Source organism: Erinaceus europaeus, chromosome 8 (assembly GCF_950295315.1).
Source record: "Erinaceus europaeus chromosome 8, mEriEur2.1, whole genome shotgun sequence".
Lineage (NCBI taxonomy): Eukaryota > Metazoa > Chordata > Mammalia > Eulipotyphla > Erinaceidae > Erinaceus > Erinaceus europaeus.
The window spans coordinates 23,820,922-23,838,162 of NC_080169.1; the positions used below are offsets into that span (position 1 = coordinate 23,820,922).

Genomic DNA, 17,241 nt, shown 5'->3' on the forward strand with positions numbered 1-17,241 from the left:
GCCTGCCATCCGTATAAGGGGGTGGGATTGAGGGCGGGGTCAGGGCGCCTGGCCTAGAAATCTTAAAGCCTCCTATTGGAGATCCGCAAAGCGCAGAAGGGTTTCGAAATCGTGATTGGATCCTTCCATTGACGGACGGCCCTTGTCCGGTTGGGTTGAGCCAGTCGGCGTCGCGCTCTTCCCCTTGGGGGGTGGACTTCCGCGCTGAGTGGCCAAGCGCGTGCGCGCGCCCCACGCCGCGGTCGTGCGGGCCTACTGGGAGGCAGGCGCACGGTCTGAGTCACTGGGCGGACCGCGAGCGGCGCGGCTCCTTGCGGGGAGGCGGGGCAGGGGCAGCATGGCAGCCTCCTTACGGCTCCGAGGAGCCGCCTCAGGCCTGCGGTTCTGGAGCCGCCGGCAGCGGCCGGCAGCGGCCAGCCTTGCAGTGGGTAAGGACCTTGCGCCTTTTCCCTCCGTCCCTCGGTCCCTCCTCTGATCGCCGGCTTCTGGCGCTCTGACGGCCGGAGGGGGACTTCTCCCGGGGCGCGCCGTGGTTGGGTCGGGGCTTCCAAGCCAGCCTTTGGGCTGCACCCGAGGCCTGGTCTCTGCTGCGGCCGCCGCTCGCGCTGCTCCTGTTTTCCCAGATCTCCTAACCCGGATCCACGTGAGTGCGGCCCACCAGCGTTGGGTGGATGAAAGGAGAAGGGAAGAACTCGGGTTAAAGGGCCACGGCTGGGCTCGTTTGGAGCTAAAGACTCCGCAGACAATTAGCGGACCCACTTCTTGGGGCGCCCAGCACCTTGGCGACCTCTGTCTGTCTGGACCACGGGGCACCAGCTGGTGTCTCAACGCCCCCAGGCTGCACACAGGCCTGTTTTTTTTTTTTTTTTTTGTTTGTTTGTTTTTTGCTTAACCACTTTAATCGGGTAGGGATATGTTAACACGAGTTAATAAAGTTTTTAAGTCACCCTTGACCAGCAAGACAGCTTAACTTTCCTTCTCAGCTAAAGCTCTACCTGAAGTTGCTGTCAAATCGTTAACCCAAACACTTCCAGAGTCCTCAGGACGGTGGCCAAGACCTTCCCCACAGCACTAGAAGTTGATCCTCCACACGCATTAGCGAATTAATATATGCGTAAGCGTATTCCAGCAGGATCTAAAAAGTAGGCTTGGAGCACGCCCCATTCTTAAACTTTTCCACAGTAGGGTTCCTTTTTGATTGAAACCTGGTTGATAGGGAGAGACACACTGCCTGCCACTGTCCTTTTGTAAAAGTTTTCGAGTTAGGATAGTGCAGTGCTTAGCAAGAATCATATTCAGGAATTGAAAAGGGGGAAAATAAAAGCAACCCTGTTCTTTGTTTCTAAAATACTGGACTGAGAAGTAGGCTGCAATAAAGCCTAAGCTGAAGAATTTTTTTTTTTTCATTTCTGACTTAATAATGGCAGGCTCCACATGATGTATTACAATATATGTGTGACAAGAATGACAGAAGATACAAACTACTCACAAAATCTGCCAAGCTTGAGTGGACCCAATATTAGAGCTACCTGATTGATCTGCAGAAAATGCACCCTACTTTGGAGCTACTTAAAATAGTTACTTTTCTTAGTTTCAAATGTACCACCATTTTTCACGTGAGCACACAATTCTTTCAACTTTTTTTTTTTTTTTTGAATTTCTTTATTGGGGAATTAATGTTTTTCATTCGACAGTAAATACAATAGTTTGTACATGCACAACATTTCCCAGTTAATTCTTTCAACTTTGATTAGCACTAGAAGACATATGAGCATTTTAGTGGTTTTACAATGTGTTCCAATGTTTTAATGAACCGTTGGTGTACCTTTTGGAATTTTGAAAGTACTTGTTACTTATGATTGAAGAGATGCCCAAGACTCGACTTACTGTGTCTGTAAACTGGAAGAGCCTACTCAAAATGCTGGTTATATTTTGACATACATTATTATTATTTTTTTTAATTTTTAAAAAATATATTTATTTTCCCATTTGTTGCCCTTGTTTTTTCCTTGTTGTTGTAGTTATTGATGTTGTTAGGAGAGAGAGAAATGGAGAGAGGAGGGGAAGACAGGGAGAGAAAGACACCTGCAGACCTGCTTCACCGCCTGTGAAGCAACTCCCCTGCAGGTGGGGAGCCTGGGCTCAAACCAGGATCCTTATGCGGATCCTTGCACTTTGCGCCACTTGCACTTAACCTGCTGCGCTACTGCCTGGCTCCCCTTGACATACATTCTTTTTTGGGGGGAATCTTTGACCCCAACGTGTAAGAATATAGATTTATCACAAGTGTTGGATAAATCTTTTTATAATCATTGTTTAAAATACTTTAGCAATAATTTTGCCTCTGTGGAATTTTTAAAAAAAAATTTCTTTATTGGGGAATTAATGGCTTGCAGTCAACAGTAAAATAAAATACAATAGTTTGTACATGTGTAACATTTCTCAGTTTTCCACATAACAATTCCAGCCCCACTAAGTCTTCTTCTGTCTTCCAGGACCTGAACCTTGCCCACACCCCAGAGTCTTTTACTATGGTGCAGTACACCAACTCCAGTCCACGTCGTGCTTTGTGTTTTCCCTACTGTTCTTATTTTTCAACTTCTGTCTGTGAGTGAGATCATCCCATATCCATCCTTCTGTTTCTGACTGATCTCACCGAACATGATTTCTTCAAGGTCCATCCAAGATGAGGTGAAGAAGGTGAATTCATCATTTTTATTAGCTGAGTAGTATTCCATTGTATTTATATACCACAACTTACTGAGCCACTCATCTGTTGTTGGACACCTGGGTTGCTTCCAGGTTTTGCCTATTAGAAATTGTGTTAACATAGGTATACACATATCCTCTTGGATAGTTGTGTTTAGTGGGTTGCTATATATCCCCAGGAGAAGAATTGCAGGATCATAGGGTAGGTCCATTTCTAGCCTTCTGAGAGTTCTCCACAGGGGTTGGACCAATTGACATTCCCACCAGTGGTGTAGGAGGGTTCCTTTGACCCCACACCCTCTCCAGCATTTGTTGCTGCTACTTTTTCTGATGTATGACATTCTCTCAGGAGTGAAGTGCTATCTCATTGTTGTCTTTATTTGCATTTCTCTGACAATCAGTGACTTGGAACATTTTTCCATATGTTTTTTGGCCATTTAGATCTCTTCTTTGGTGAATATTCTGTTCATATCCTCTCCCCATTTTTGGATGGGGTCATTTGTTTTCTTACTGCTGAGTTCGATAAGCTGTTTATATACTTTGGCTATTAGCCTCTTGTCTGATGTATGGCATGTAAAGATCTTCTCCCATTCTGTAATGGGTCTCTGTTTGGTGGTGGTTTCTTTTGCTGTGCAGAAGCTTTTTGATTTGTCGTCCGATTGGTTTATATTTGTTTTAGTCTTCTTTGTAATTGGGTTTGTATCATTGAAGATGCCTTTAAAATTTATATGGAAAAGAATTCTGCCAATATTTTCCTGTTAGTATTGATAGTTTCTGGTCTAACAACGAAGTCCTTGATCCATTTGAAATGTACTTTTGTGTTGGGTGAAATATAGTGGTTCAGTTTCATCTTTCTGCATGTTTCAATCCAATTTCTCCAACACCATTTGTTAAAGAAACTCTCTTTTCCCCCATTTAATAGTTTGGGCACCTTTGTCAAAGATTAGATATCCATAGGTGTTGTGGAATTGTTTTAAATGCCTGTTGATTTGAGATGACAGTGAAAGTTAACTTTTTTTATGTTGGAGTCTTAAAACATAAAAAAGGAAAAAAATCTTTGGCCCATGGGCACACACCTAGTAGTGCACAGATTACTAGAGAGATGGCGGAGGGAGAGAAAGAGAGACACCTGTATTCCTTTTCTACCGGTTGTGATGCTCCCCCTACAAGTGGGGACTGGAGTTTGAACCCTGGCCTTTGTGTGTTCTGAGGTATATGCTCTACCAGGTGCACTACTGCTCATCTGTAATCCCCCCCATGTTATTTTTTTGGATGTTTTTCTATACATACGGAGGTGAAAATGCTTTCCAGTTTTGGGTTTTTCTAAGAGATTTTACTAAAAACATTCAGTTTTTTTTACATAAATTATTAAAAGAGATAATATACAAGTGGAAAAACTTCACATAATAGGCAAAATGCATAATGCGTTATCTAAATGATAGTATTTTTAACTTTATTGTTAAAAATGATAATGAGGAGAGTCAGGTGGTAGCACAGCGTGTTAAGCGCATGTGGCGCAAAGCGCAAGGATCAGAGTAATGATCTCGGTTGGAGCCCCCGGCTCCCCACCTGCAGGGGGGGTCGCTTCAGAAGCGGTGAAGCAGGTCTGTAGGTGTCTTTCTCTCCCCTTCTCTGTCTTCCCCTCCTCTATTTCTCTCTGTCCTATCTAATAAAGCTGACATCAGTAACAACAGTAACTACAACAACAAAAAAACAAGGGCAACAAAAGGGAAAATAAATAATAAAAAAATTAAAAAAAATGATAATGGCATGTTTTACCATTAAAAAATTTTATGGTTTTACTACTATCAAGAAAAGAAGAGGTTGCTTACAATGTAATCTTTTCTGGAGAATTAAACAATTTGAAGTTTAGTTTGCGGTGTATGAGCTTCATGTTGTTGTTTTATTGTTTTTTTTTTTTTTTAGTGGTTATTATTGTTGTTGTTGGATAGGACAGAGAGAAATGGAGAGAGAAGGGGAAGACAGAGGGGGAGAGAAAGACACCTGCAGACCTGCTTCACCGCTTCTGAAGCCACCCCCCTGCAGGTGGGGAGCTGGGGGCTTGAACCCGGATTCTTGCGTTTTGCGCGATGTGCGCTTAACCCGCTGTGCTACCGCCCAACCCCCAATAATGAATGTTTTTACTAAAATTGTTATCTGCCACTACTAAAAATAATGTATTGAAATTAGTGTGTTCTAGGTCAATGGCTTCTAAGACTCCAGTTGGATTTGTTGGACTAGGCAACATGGGAAACCCAATGGCAAAAAATCTCATGAAACATGGCTATCCGCTCATTATTTACGATGTGTTCCCTGACGCATGCAAAGAGTTTCAGGATGCAGGTGAACAGGTAAGGCCTTTACGTTTGTTTTAGATTTGGCTGTTTAAAAATGAATACTCAGTCAAATAAGTGACTGCTTTTTAGACATATATCTGATTTAAAAAAAGAGAAATGCCCAATGTAGTTATAATTTTATATGTATGTACTTTAAAAAGCACTTTAAAAGTTCCATCCGGGGAGTCGGGCGGTAGCGCAGTGGGTTAAGCGCATGTGGCACAAAGCGCAAGGACCGGCGAAAGGATCCTGGTTCAAGCCCCCAGTTCCCTACCAGCAGTGGTGTCGCTTCACAGGTGGTGAAGCAGGTCTGCAGGTGTCTTATCTTTCTCTCTCCCTTTCTTGTCTTCCCCTCCTCTCTCCATTTCTCTCTGTCCTGTCCAACAACGACGACATCAACAACAATAACTACAACAACAATAAAAAAGAAAAAGGAAATATTAAAAAAAGTTCCATCCGATACATAAGTGTACAATAAATAGAGAATTCCTATAAGTTACCGAAAAGAATTTCCCAGGTTTGGTCAGAAGGTTTACATTGATTCGGTATCATTTTTCTGAGATAATCTCTTTACTGGTCTTTTTGCTCAAGTGGTTAGCTAGGCAGAGATAGCCTCCCATTTTTGTTGGTATTATTTTATTTATTAACAAATTTTAATTATCTTTATTTATTTATTGGATAGGGACAGCCAGAAATTGAGAGGGAAGGGGGAGGAAGAGAGACAGAGAGACAACTACAGCATTGCTTTCTTTACCTCTCGCCAAGCTTTCCCACTGTAGGTGGGGACTAGGGGCTTGAACCTGGATCTTTGTGCATTGTAATGGGTGCTCAACCAGATGTGCCACCGCCTGGCTCTGTTATCTTTATTTAATGAGAGAGACACCAGAGCACTGCACAGCTGAGACAAAGGTAGGGTTGAGACTTGAGTACCATCCTAGTTTCCCCTCTCTCACGATTAATATATGTTTAGAGCAGAAAGCATCTTTTGAATCCCGTGCTAGATGCTTGCTATCTCATTGGGGTCAAGTCACATTATCTCAGTTGGTTTTCTCATATGGAAATGATGAAAATCTATGTCCTTGGATTGTGAGACTCAAATGAGAGAATACATATGGAAATACTGTATTGGCAGCATTTTGTGAATAAATGTCACTTATTGATCATAAATTGTGAGGCAGCCTGAGAGCAATTGAGTTTTAGGTTATTATTCATGTGTAGAATTTTGTTAATGCTTGGTGAGAGAACCTGGTATATCTTGTTTCTTGGGTTTGTTAAAGTTTATCAGTAAATCAGATGATAGGAGACTAAGTTTTGGAAACTAAATTTAGAGGCCCGGCTGTGGTCCACCTGGTATTGAGTACAGGCTACCATGCAAAAAGACAGAATGCAAGGCCCACATCCCCACCAGCAGTGGGGAGACTTCAGGAGTGGTAGATCCAGGTGTCTGTCTTTCTTGCCTTTTCTCACCCTTCCTATTTCTATCATAAGAAGAAGAAGAAAAGGGAAAAAAAAAAAAAAAGGCTGCCAGGAGCAGTGAATGGAGTCATCTTGTAGGCATCAAACCCCAGCTATAATCCTGGTGGGCAAAAAAGCGGAACTAACTTTAGAATTTTATTTCCTCTGCATATGAGAGACATTATTATTGACAGTTGCAGAATGGTAAACTGAGGGCTGAATATTTAATCCCCAAACTGGAGAAATACTAAATACTTCCAGAGAAATCTACAAAAAGATGGTAGAAAATATATTACCAGTTTCTGGATTGTAACCTCGAAATAAATACTGAGAGATGCAGTGCATTCTCTGTACAGAGTAGGTTCAGGCAACTAGAGAGAAGCCATTTGCAAACCTGGGTCTACTCTAGCCCCTTCCCTTCCGTGATTTGTGTGTTGTGTGTGGATGGTGACAATGTTGTATCGTCTTGACACTTTGCAAGGATGGTTGTGACTGCTTATGCCCATGCAATCTATGCATACTGATACTGTATTACCAGTCCAGCAGGCTTTCAGTAACCTTAAGTAGTTCAGGGACTTAGTATCCTTGTTGGAGACATTTTCTTAGTTCTTTGTACTTGTGTATCATCTCAGAAAAGTGGTCTTTTGTCATCTTGGGGGATGGTAAGTAGTTCAAGTTGATGTTTAGTCTGTGAAAATTGAACTATTAAATGTTAACACATGTCAGTGCTTTATATATTTTAAGAGTGACGCAAGGTCTCTAAACAGAATCTATATTTTTTGTTGTCTTCAGGGCTTCACTGTTCTGCACTATTTTATTTTTTTTTTCCAGATAGAAAGGCAGATAGAAGGAAAGATACCACTGTGTCTTCTGGAGTGGAGTCTGGGTCATGTACACTATCAGGGTGAGAGATCTTGCTGGCCTCCAGAGGAAATACCTTAAATATAGAATTTAATCAGGGCCAGAGAGGATAGGTCATTGGGTAGGACATGTGTGTGTGTGTGTGTGTGTTTGTTTTGAGCCCTGGTACCACATAAGAGGGAAGCACTGTGGCACTGGAGGAAACTCTGGTGCTTTGATGTCTTTTTTTTTTTTTTTCTTTCTCTCTGAATGAAAAAATGACCTGAGAGTGGTGAAATCACATATGTTTGAGACCCCGGGTCTGGGGGGGGAAAAAAAAAGGAAAAGTTAAATCACAGTTTAGTTAATATAAGAATACATTTCTCTGGCATATTGAATATTCCAGCAGTTTTTATATTTATTTTCATATGTAGATGAAAAGCCACAAAACCACTTGCATTTCTCTTTCCTTCCCTAGTAAGAGAAGTAGGGATTGAATGGAGACCGATTTACTCTATACAGACAGAACAGAAGCTTAGTACTTTTCAAATTGTTCTAGGTGCTACTGCCTTTCCTTCTGTCTCTCAACCAACAACTTGCCCTAGTAGCACCTGACGTGATTATTGCCTATTTCTGAATCTTCCATCTACTTCTGCTTTCCAGACTTTAAGAGTTTTCTGAGAGCAAGCTATTGTTTCATCTCCCAGCAAAATTTATATATTTCTTTTCTGTTGCTGAAATGTTGGTAGGTTTGAAGGATGGCTATTTTATGATTAAGTATTATTATTATTACCACCGCCAACAAAGCACTGCTCAGGTATGGCCATGGTGGTGCAGGGGATTAAACTTGGGCCCTCAGAGCCTCCGGCATGAGAGTCTGTTTGCAAAACCACTATGCTGTCTTTTCCACCCAAGAGTAAGTCTTATTCTTTTTTTTTTTTTTTTTTTTAAGATTTTATTTTATTTATACCTGGGAGAGATAGGAAGAGGAAAAGGAGAACCAGTTATCAAACTTGGGACTTCATGTTTGAGAAACCAGTGCTTTATCCATAATGCTATCTCCCAGATCCACAATACATCTTATTCTTTTTTTTTTTTTTTTTTTTATATTTATTTTATTTATTTTTTCCCTTTTGTTGCCCTTGTTGTTTTATTGTTGTAGTTATTATTGTTGTTGTCGTTGTTGGATAGGACAGAGAGAGAAATGGAGAGAGGGAGGGGAAGACAGAGAGGAGGAGAGAAAGATAGACACCTGCAGACCTGCTTCACCGCCTGTGAAGCGACTCCCCTGCAGGTGGGGAGCCGGGGTTCGAACCGGGATCCTTATGCCGGTCTTTGTGCTTTGCGCCACCTGCGCTAATACATCTTATTCTTATGTGAAAGAGATACTTACGGCTTAAAAGGAATATAAAGAAGCTAATATTCAGTGAGCGACTACCGTGGTGTCAGACGTTATGTTGACCATTGTGTACATACTGTGTAATTTTTTTCTTTGCAACAGAAGTACTATCAGGAAATTGATACTTGGAGAAGTAAAGTAACATCCCATTATTATATAACGAATGAATGGCAAGAGCCAAGATCTGAACAAAGGTCTATCTCTGATTTTGGAACTTTAGTTTTTTTTTTTTAATTACATGATGCAGAATTACTAATTAATAAAAAATATGTGTGACATTTTTGAGTGTGTGTATATGTTGTTTTCCCTGGTGATTCTGAATTTTACCAGCTTTTATAAACTAGACTACTAGGAAATAAAGTACAGGGGCTGGGTGGTAGTGCACATGTTACGATGCATGAGGACCCATGTTCAGACCCCTTTCCCCATCAGCGGGGGGAAATCTTCCTGATGGGTGTTTCTCTACCTCCCCCTTTCTCAATTTCTCTCTGTCTCTGTCCAATAAATAAATATAAAAAGGAAGAAAGAAAATAAGGTACCTAGATTTCCTCTGGGTGAGTTGTATTTTGCTACTCATCACATGCCATACCTCCCTTTCTGTCTTTTAATATGTTGCTTTTCATGTATGGAGTTTGTTGGAATTAAGTGATTGTTACCCTGAATTATATAGTAACTATACAGTAAGTTGAATAGTAGCCACCTAAAAGAAGTTCTATTCTTAGAATAATACAGTGGGCTAAGAAAATCTACATGGCATATTTGATAATGGATTCCACGTGCAACAAGATAAAATTAGGATTTTATTTATTTATATGTTTTGAGAGAGAGTGAGTGAGTGTGTGTGTGTGTGTAGGAGAGAGAGGGAGAGAGAGAGAGAGAGCTGGAAAGAGACTAAGATCAGAGCACTACTCAGCATGTGGCATATGGTGGTGCCAGGGTACAAACCTGGTGCCTCAGGCATTCAGGTCCTATGTTCTAATTCTGAGATGATTTCCTAGGCCGACAAAGCCAAAGTCATTAGATAAATACAGTCAAAGCCACAATGAGATTTTCATATCCACTGAGATGATAGATCAAAAAGTCAGATAGCAGCAAATACATGTAGTATATACACACTCGGTGAGAATGTGAAAAATGGTCCTGCTACTTTTTTTTTTTTTTCCTTTTCTCCCCTACCTACCACTCAGGAAAAAACCTTGTACTGATGAAATCAGTTGCCCAGAAAAATAATGCAGTCACCTTTTTAAAAGATGAATTTATAAATTAGAGAAAGATCCAGGGGCCAGGCGGCAATGCACCTGTTTAAGTACTCACATTTAAAGTGCACAAGGATCCAGGTTCAAGTCCTGGTCCCCACCTGCAGGGGGAAAACTTCAGGAATGGTAAAGCAGGACTGCAGGTGTCTCTTTGTCTCTCCCTCTCTATCTCCACTTCCCCCGTCAGTTTCTCTCTGTTTCTGTCCAAAATCAGTAAATAAAATATTAAAACAAACAAAAAGAAATAGTAAAAGAGAGAGAGAGAGAGAGATCCAGAACCAGGGCATCATTCTGGCACATGTGATGATGGGGGGGGGGGCAGGGATCAAACTCATGCTTGAGAGTTCAGTGCCTTATCTACTGTACCATCTTCCCGCAGTGATATATATGTATATATATTTTAATATTTTAAGTGTCTTTTATTTTTATTTTTTATTATTTTATTATTTTTGTTTTTTTTTTCTTTTTTATTTAAGAAAGGATTAATTAACAAAACCATAGGGTAGGAGGGGTGCAACTCCACACAATTCCCACCACCCAATCTCCATATCCTACCCCCTCCCCTGATAGCTTTCCCATTCTCTATCCCTCTGGGAGCATGGACCCAGGGTCATTGTGGGTTGCAGAAGGTAGAATGTCTGGCTTCTGTAATTGCTTCCCCGCTGAACATGGGCGTTGACTGGTCGGTCCATACTCCCAGTCTGCCTCTCTCTTTCCCTAGTAGGGTGGGTCTCTGGGGAAGTGGAGCTCCAGGACACGTTGGTGGGGTCTTCAGTCCAGGGAAGCCTGGCCGGCATCCTGATGGCATCTGGAACCTGGTGACTGAAAAGAGAGTTAACATACAAAGCCAAACAAATTGTTGAGCAATCATGGACCCAAAGCTTGGAATAGTGGAGAGGAGGTGTTGGGGGGGGGGGTACTCACTACAAACTCTAGTGTACTTCTGCTTTCAGGTATATATTTTGCAGTAGTTTACGGATACGTGTGAACATATGCTCTCTCTCACAGAAACTGGTGTATATCTAGGTTTTGGGACTTTGTTAGAAAGTGAACCACCTGAGATGGAATTAGAGTATACTATGAAAGGAAAGGTCTCACCCGAGTAATGAAGCTGAAGGGTTGTCATTCCACACATGAAGTCTCTGGACACAGTCTGAAGTGAAGCATGTTGAGGTGGCAATCGTTGCGTTGGTTAGGTTTTGATCTGCGGATGCAATATTATTTGATATGGATTGGGAGACACATACAGGAAAGTGGGCCCTATCCAAGGGTTCCAGGACTTGGGGAAATAGAGGCTCTATAGTGGAGATGTGAGGTTCCTGCTGCCCACAGTGGTATTTTAAAAAAGTGGCCCATGCTTGTCCAGACAGGACCCATCACTCCTGATTGCCAGTTTTGTGCCACACATATTCAGTATCTCACCCCAAGGCAAATCAGTGCCCTGCTAGTCCAGCCACTTTGGAGAGTAACCTGTCAGTTTCTCAAGGAAATGTTGAATTACAGTGTGACCCTATAATTCTACTCTTAATGTATACCCAATAAACATGGAAACATATCTTATACACAAGCCGCATTATTCATTATAGCTAAAACTTGGCAACAACTCTATGTGTCCATTAATGTTTGAACAGATACGTGTGGTGGTAGCCATACCATTAAATAGTAATCAGCCATAAAAAGGAATTCAGTACTGGTACGTGGTACATGGTACAATTTGGATGGATCTTGAAAGTGTGCTGAATGAAAGAAGCCAATTATAAAAAGGCACTCACTACAGAATTCCACTTAGATGAAACAGAGAAATCTAGATACAGAAGGCAGATTAGTGGTTGCTCAGTGGTGGGGGAGGAAGAGGTGAGAAGGGAAAGCAGGAATGGAGCAGTGCTAGCTGAATGGACACGGAATTTCTTTGTGAGATGATGAAAAGATGCCAAATTGTAAAATTGTGGTGGCTCTGAATATTCTAAAAACCACTAGTTACTTACATAGTTTAAATGGCCAAATTGTAAGATATGTGAATCATATTTCAATAAAGCAATTATTTAAAAAAGAGAGTTGGCTAAGTCTTAACCCCAACACCTGCTGAGGTGGCACTACTTGAAACAATCATTGCAGATGTAACTATGTTAAACATCTTATGATTAAATCATCCTGGATTTAGGGTGGGAATCAATGATGAGAATCCTTATCAGGGAAGACCTTATCATAAGAATCCTTATCATAAGGATCCTTATCATAATCCTTATCATCCTTATCAGTTCGGAAAGGCCAAGTGAAGTTGGAAACAAGACTTGAGTTTCACTGAGGCAATCCAATGAATGCCAGCAACCATCAGCATCTGGAAGAGGCAAAGGAGGACTTCTGGTCTCCAGAGCTGTGATTAAAATCCTGTTGTTTTAAGCCACCGTGCTTCTGCTAATTGGTTGCAGCAGCCATAGTTAACTACTAGAGAGGTATTGGTAACTGCTAAAATTCACAGGTTTGGAATCTGTCTTTACCACTTAGCTGCAGTATTGGTCAGGTTATAAAAGTGTCTCTTTATGTCAGTTTTCTCATGTTGTGAAATGATAAAGTTATGAGGATTAAATGAGTTCATTTAAAGAGCTTAAAATAGTGTTTAGTTCATAATAAGTACATGTTAGGACTTTTATTAATCTAGTTTATTTAACAAATAACAATTAGTAATTTAATGTTTTTTGTTTGTTTTTTACCAGAGTACTGCCCAGCTGTGATTTCTGGTGGTACAGGGGATTAAACCTGGGGCTTTGGAGCCTCAGGCATGAGAGTCTCTTTGTGTAACCATTATGCAATCTACCCTCCACACATGATGTTTCTTAAGTACTTAATATGTGCAGTAAAGAGGAAGTAGATAACATGAACAGGCCCATCACAGCTAATGAAATTGAAACAGTTATCAAAAAATCTTCCCCAAAATAAAAGGAATTACATAAAAGAGTCAGTCCTTACCTTGGGGTGGGGGGCAGCAAAAGGAGGCGTTCTAGAATCAAATAATTGTTCAGATGACATTGTCATTATTCAAAACATTTCTTCATTTTTCTCCTCTTCTAGCCAACAAGGTTATTACTAGGGCTTGGTGCCTGCATGACAAATCCACTGCCTCTAGCAGAGGCTATTTCCCCCCCCTTTTTTTTGACTAGCAGACAGAAATTGAGAGGTGGTGGTGGTGGTGGTGGTGGTGGAAACACCTGCAACACTGCTTCACCATTCCTGAAGCTTCCTCTCTGTAGCTGTGGACTGAGGGCTTGAACCTGCCTGGGTCATTCCACATGGCAGTGTGTGTTCTCAACTGAGTGCACCACCACTTGGCCCTTGTCTTTTTTTTTTTCTTTTCTTTTTTTTCTAAATTTAATTTTTATTATTTATGTGTTTATTTTGATAGAGATAAAGTAAAGCAGAGGAAATGGGGAAGTAGGGAAAGAGAGAACTTGATTGCTTATGAAGCTTTCCCTCTACATCTGAGCAGAGGAGGGCTTGAACTGGGGCTGTTGCAACATATACATATTACAGTAAAATATAACACTTGTGCTTTCTCCAGTATATTGTAACATGTACCTGTCCTGCACCCAGCCCCCTTCAAAACCTTTTTATTTTATTTTGTTTATAAAAAGGAAGCACTGACAAAACCATAGGATAAGAAGGGTACATCTCCTCACAATTCCTACCACCAGAACTCCGTATTCCATCCCCTCCCCTGATAGCTTTCCTATTCTTTAACACTCTGGGAACATGGGCCCAAGGTCATTGTGGGATGCAGAAGGTGGAAGGTCTGGCTTCTATAATTGCTTCCCCGCTGAACATGGGCGTTGACAGGTCGATCCATACTCCCAGCCTGCCACTTTCTTTTCCTAGTAAGGTGGGGCTTTGGGGAAGTGGAGCTCCAGGACATATTGGTAGGGTTGTCTGTCCAGGGAAGTCTGGTTAACATCATGCTGGGATCTGAAACCTGGTGGCTGAAAAGAGAGTTAACATACAAAGGCAAACAAATTGTTGACCAGTCATGAACCTAAAGGTTGTAATAATGCAGATGAAGAGTTGGGGGGGGGGAAGTGTCTCTTTTATAGATAGCTAGTAGGCACATTTTAGTTATATTCCAAAGGGCCTGTGGCTATACTAGTGTTTTTTTTTTTTTTCCTTTTTGCCTGAGCCTGAAATCTGATATGCTAGTGGATCCAAGTTATAGTCTGGGGAGATGATGTCATGGCTGGAAAAGGGACAGAAAGCTGGATCAGGGAAGAGAGTAGCTCCCTAATATGGGAAAGGTGTATAAATGGGAAAGGTGTATAAATATTGTTGATTGTAAACCCCATCGATTTGATGTGATCTGGAGCCCATATTCAGCTTAGGAGCCTATGTGACCTCTGCATCCCTGAGTCTTTGATATGTTGACTCTCTTAAAAGCTTAGACCAGGCAGAACAGAAGCAACCGGTGACACAGTTATATACAAATAATGTCAAAGGACATAAATTTTGGTGATGTTGTGTATGATACAGCAAATCCTAACAAAGGGATATGTCAAAGTTAACCCAATTGCCAAATAATGTGATTATAGCAATAACTATCTATTGCCTTCTTAAACCCTAAGACAGCAGGGACCTCCTGCTTCCTTTATAAAGCCTATATTTCCCCCAGACCTGGAAAGAACCTCTAGGATGGAGCTCACTTTCCTGCATGCTTCTCTCAATTCATACCAAATGATACTGTACCCGCTTCTTCTAGCGTTTGCCCTTCTTCTGTAGCCAGTCAACAGCGTCAGGTTGAGCCTGATGTAAAGTTTCGAGACCTCCTTTGAATCTGGAGAGGTGGCAGTCATTGACTATGTGGGTCATAGTCTGTCTGTAGCCGCAGGGGCAGTTCGGGTCGTCTCTGGCTCCCCAGCGATGGAACATAGCGGCGCACCGGGCCCAATCATAACGTGCTGGGTCAAAGCCGGGTTGACGCTTGCAGGGGTCTGTGATGAGGTGTTTGTTCTTTACCTCAGCTGACTGCCAACTCTGTTTCCAAGAGTCCGGAACAGAGAAGTTCAGTGTAGGCATAGGGGACCAGATTGGGTGACGAGACGTCAAGCGTTGCACAGGGTGGGCGAAGATATCCGCGTATATTGGCAGGTCCGGTCGATCGTAGACGTGGGAAATGAACTTAGATGATGCCGCATCCCGACGAATATCTGGCGGGGCGATGTTGCTAAGAACTGGCAGCCATGGAACCGGGGTGGAACGGATGGTTCCAGAAATTATCCTCATGGAGGAATATAATTTGGAATCGACCAAGTGGACATGGGGGCTACGGAACCATACTGGGGCACAGTATTCTGCAGTGGAATAGCATAATGCCAGAGATGATGATCGTAGTGTGGAAGCGCTCGCGCCCTATGAGGAGCTGGCCAGTCTTGCAATGATGTTATTCCTCGCGCCCACCTTTGCTGCAGTTTTTATGAGATGTTTGTGAAATGACAGAGTGCGATCGAGAGTAACGCCAAGATAGACTGGCTGGGCTTCATGCCGGATTCTCGTATCGCCAAGCTGCACATTAAGCTCACGCGAGGCCGAGGCATGGTGTAGATGGAAAACAGATGATACCGTTTTTGCAGTGCTAGGGATTAGTCGCCATTACTGTACTCGCTGATCCCAATCTAATCAATGCAACGAGTACCACCTCAGCATGCTTCACTTCAAACTGTATCCAGAGACATCTGGCATGGAATGTCAACCCTTCACCCTCATTACTCGGGTGAGACCTTTCCTTTCATAGGATTTTCTAATTCCATTCTAGATGATTCACTTCCTAACAAAGTCCCAAAAACTTGATATAGGCCAGGTCCCGTGAGATAGAGCATAGGTTCACATGTATCCATAAATTAGGGCAAAATATATACCTGAAAGCAAAGTACACAATAGTCAGCAGTGAGTCAGTGTAAAGTTCATAATGAAAATAGTGTCTACTTAGACTTAGATACCTTCCTCACCTACTTCCTATTATACTTCCCTTACTACAAAGCTAATCTTATCAAAGCAAGGACTGCAAAAGCTGAATAAGGGCAAGAGACTGGCATACTTTAAGGATGAGTCTTTAATCACTATCAGGCCATTCCATCAGCTGGGGCCCTATTGGGGTAGTCCTGAGATTCCCAAACAGACATGATGGGCCTAGACCTCAAATAAATCCCTCTCTCCATTGTTACTGGTCATCTCTATCAGGAACAACGCAACAGACCCCTTTGTGGGCCCCCACAGGACCTTGTCCTCAACTTGGATCAACAACGGTAGAGAATGTTCCATCCTCCGAAGGGAGGCTGGGGAATATACTCTATGCTACACCTGAGGAAGGTGGGTCCTGATATTGGGGCAGCTTGGAACGTTTCTACTTATGACCACAGAATGTGAGCTCAGCTCTTTTTTTTTTTTTTTTGGTTAACCACAGCTGAGCTCTGTTTTAGGGTGGGGTGAGGGATTGAACCTGGGACTTTGGAGCCTCAGGCATGAGATCTATTTGTATAACCATTATGCTATCTCCCTCACCCCTTTAAAGCATTTCTTAAATTGCAAACATGTATCAACAGTGTTTTCATTTTATTATGAAATGAAAACCTTTATTTATTATGACTTTAACTGTCATAATGAAAATTTTTGTCCAGAATTTCTTATCCTCCATTCCTCATCTACTTAAGTTTCATATTTTTTTTGATTTCATGTGAACTCAGGTTGCAGGCAGGGCCAATAGTGTGGCCACTTTTTTTCCTTTTCTTTAAAAATATTGATTGATTGATTGATTCCCTTTTGTTGCTCTTTTTTATTATTGTGATTGTAATTGATGTCATTGTTCAATAGGACAGAGAGAAATGGAGAGAGGAGGGGAAGACGGTGGGGGAGAGAAAAGACAGACACCTGCAGACCTGCTTCATCGCTTGTGAAGCAACTCCCCTGCAGGTGGGGAGCCAGGGTTTCAAACCAGGATCCTTTCGCCTGTCCTTGTGCTTTGCACCACCTGCGCTTAACCTGCTGTGCTACCGCCGGACTCCTAGAGTAGCCACCTTTGTCTCTCTCAGATTCTTAGTGGGCACTGGCATTTTTTGCTTTGTCACAGCAAAACTCTCAAATCTTGTCTCCAACTCCTCTCGGCTTTTCCCTCTGTGTCTGCTCCTTTTCTCTTTCTGATAAGGATACTCCTCACAGTCATATGTGTTTCCATATTGTGATAAGTCAAAAGAAAAAAAGTCACCCTTTTTTT

The 17,241-nt window shown here is 42.0% G+C and overlaps 1 protein-coding gene across 1 annotated transcript in view; it reads left to right on the forward strand.

Annotated features, from left to right (window-relative positions):
• Nucleotides 1-233: 233 nt before the first annotated feature.
• The window catches only part of HIBADH (3-hydroxyisobutyrate dehydrogenase), a 114,163-nt gene continuing 97,155 nt past the window's right edge, over nucleotides 234-17,241 (forward strand). The window contains exons 1-2 of the mRNA XM_007521633.3: nucleotides 234-428; nucleotides 4,900-5,060. Coding sequence (XP_007521695.2) covers nucleotides 338-428; nucleotides 4,900-5,060 — 252 coding nt within the window. The 5' untranslated portion in view covers nucleotides 234-337. The remainder of the gene's footprint in view (nucleotides 429-4,899; nucleotides 5,061-17,241) is intronic.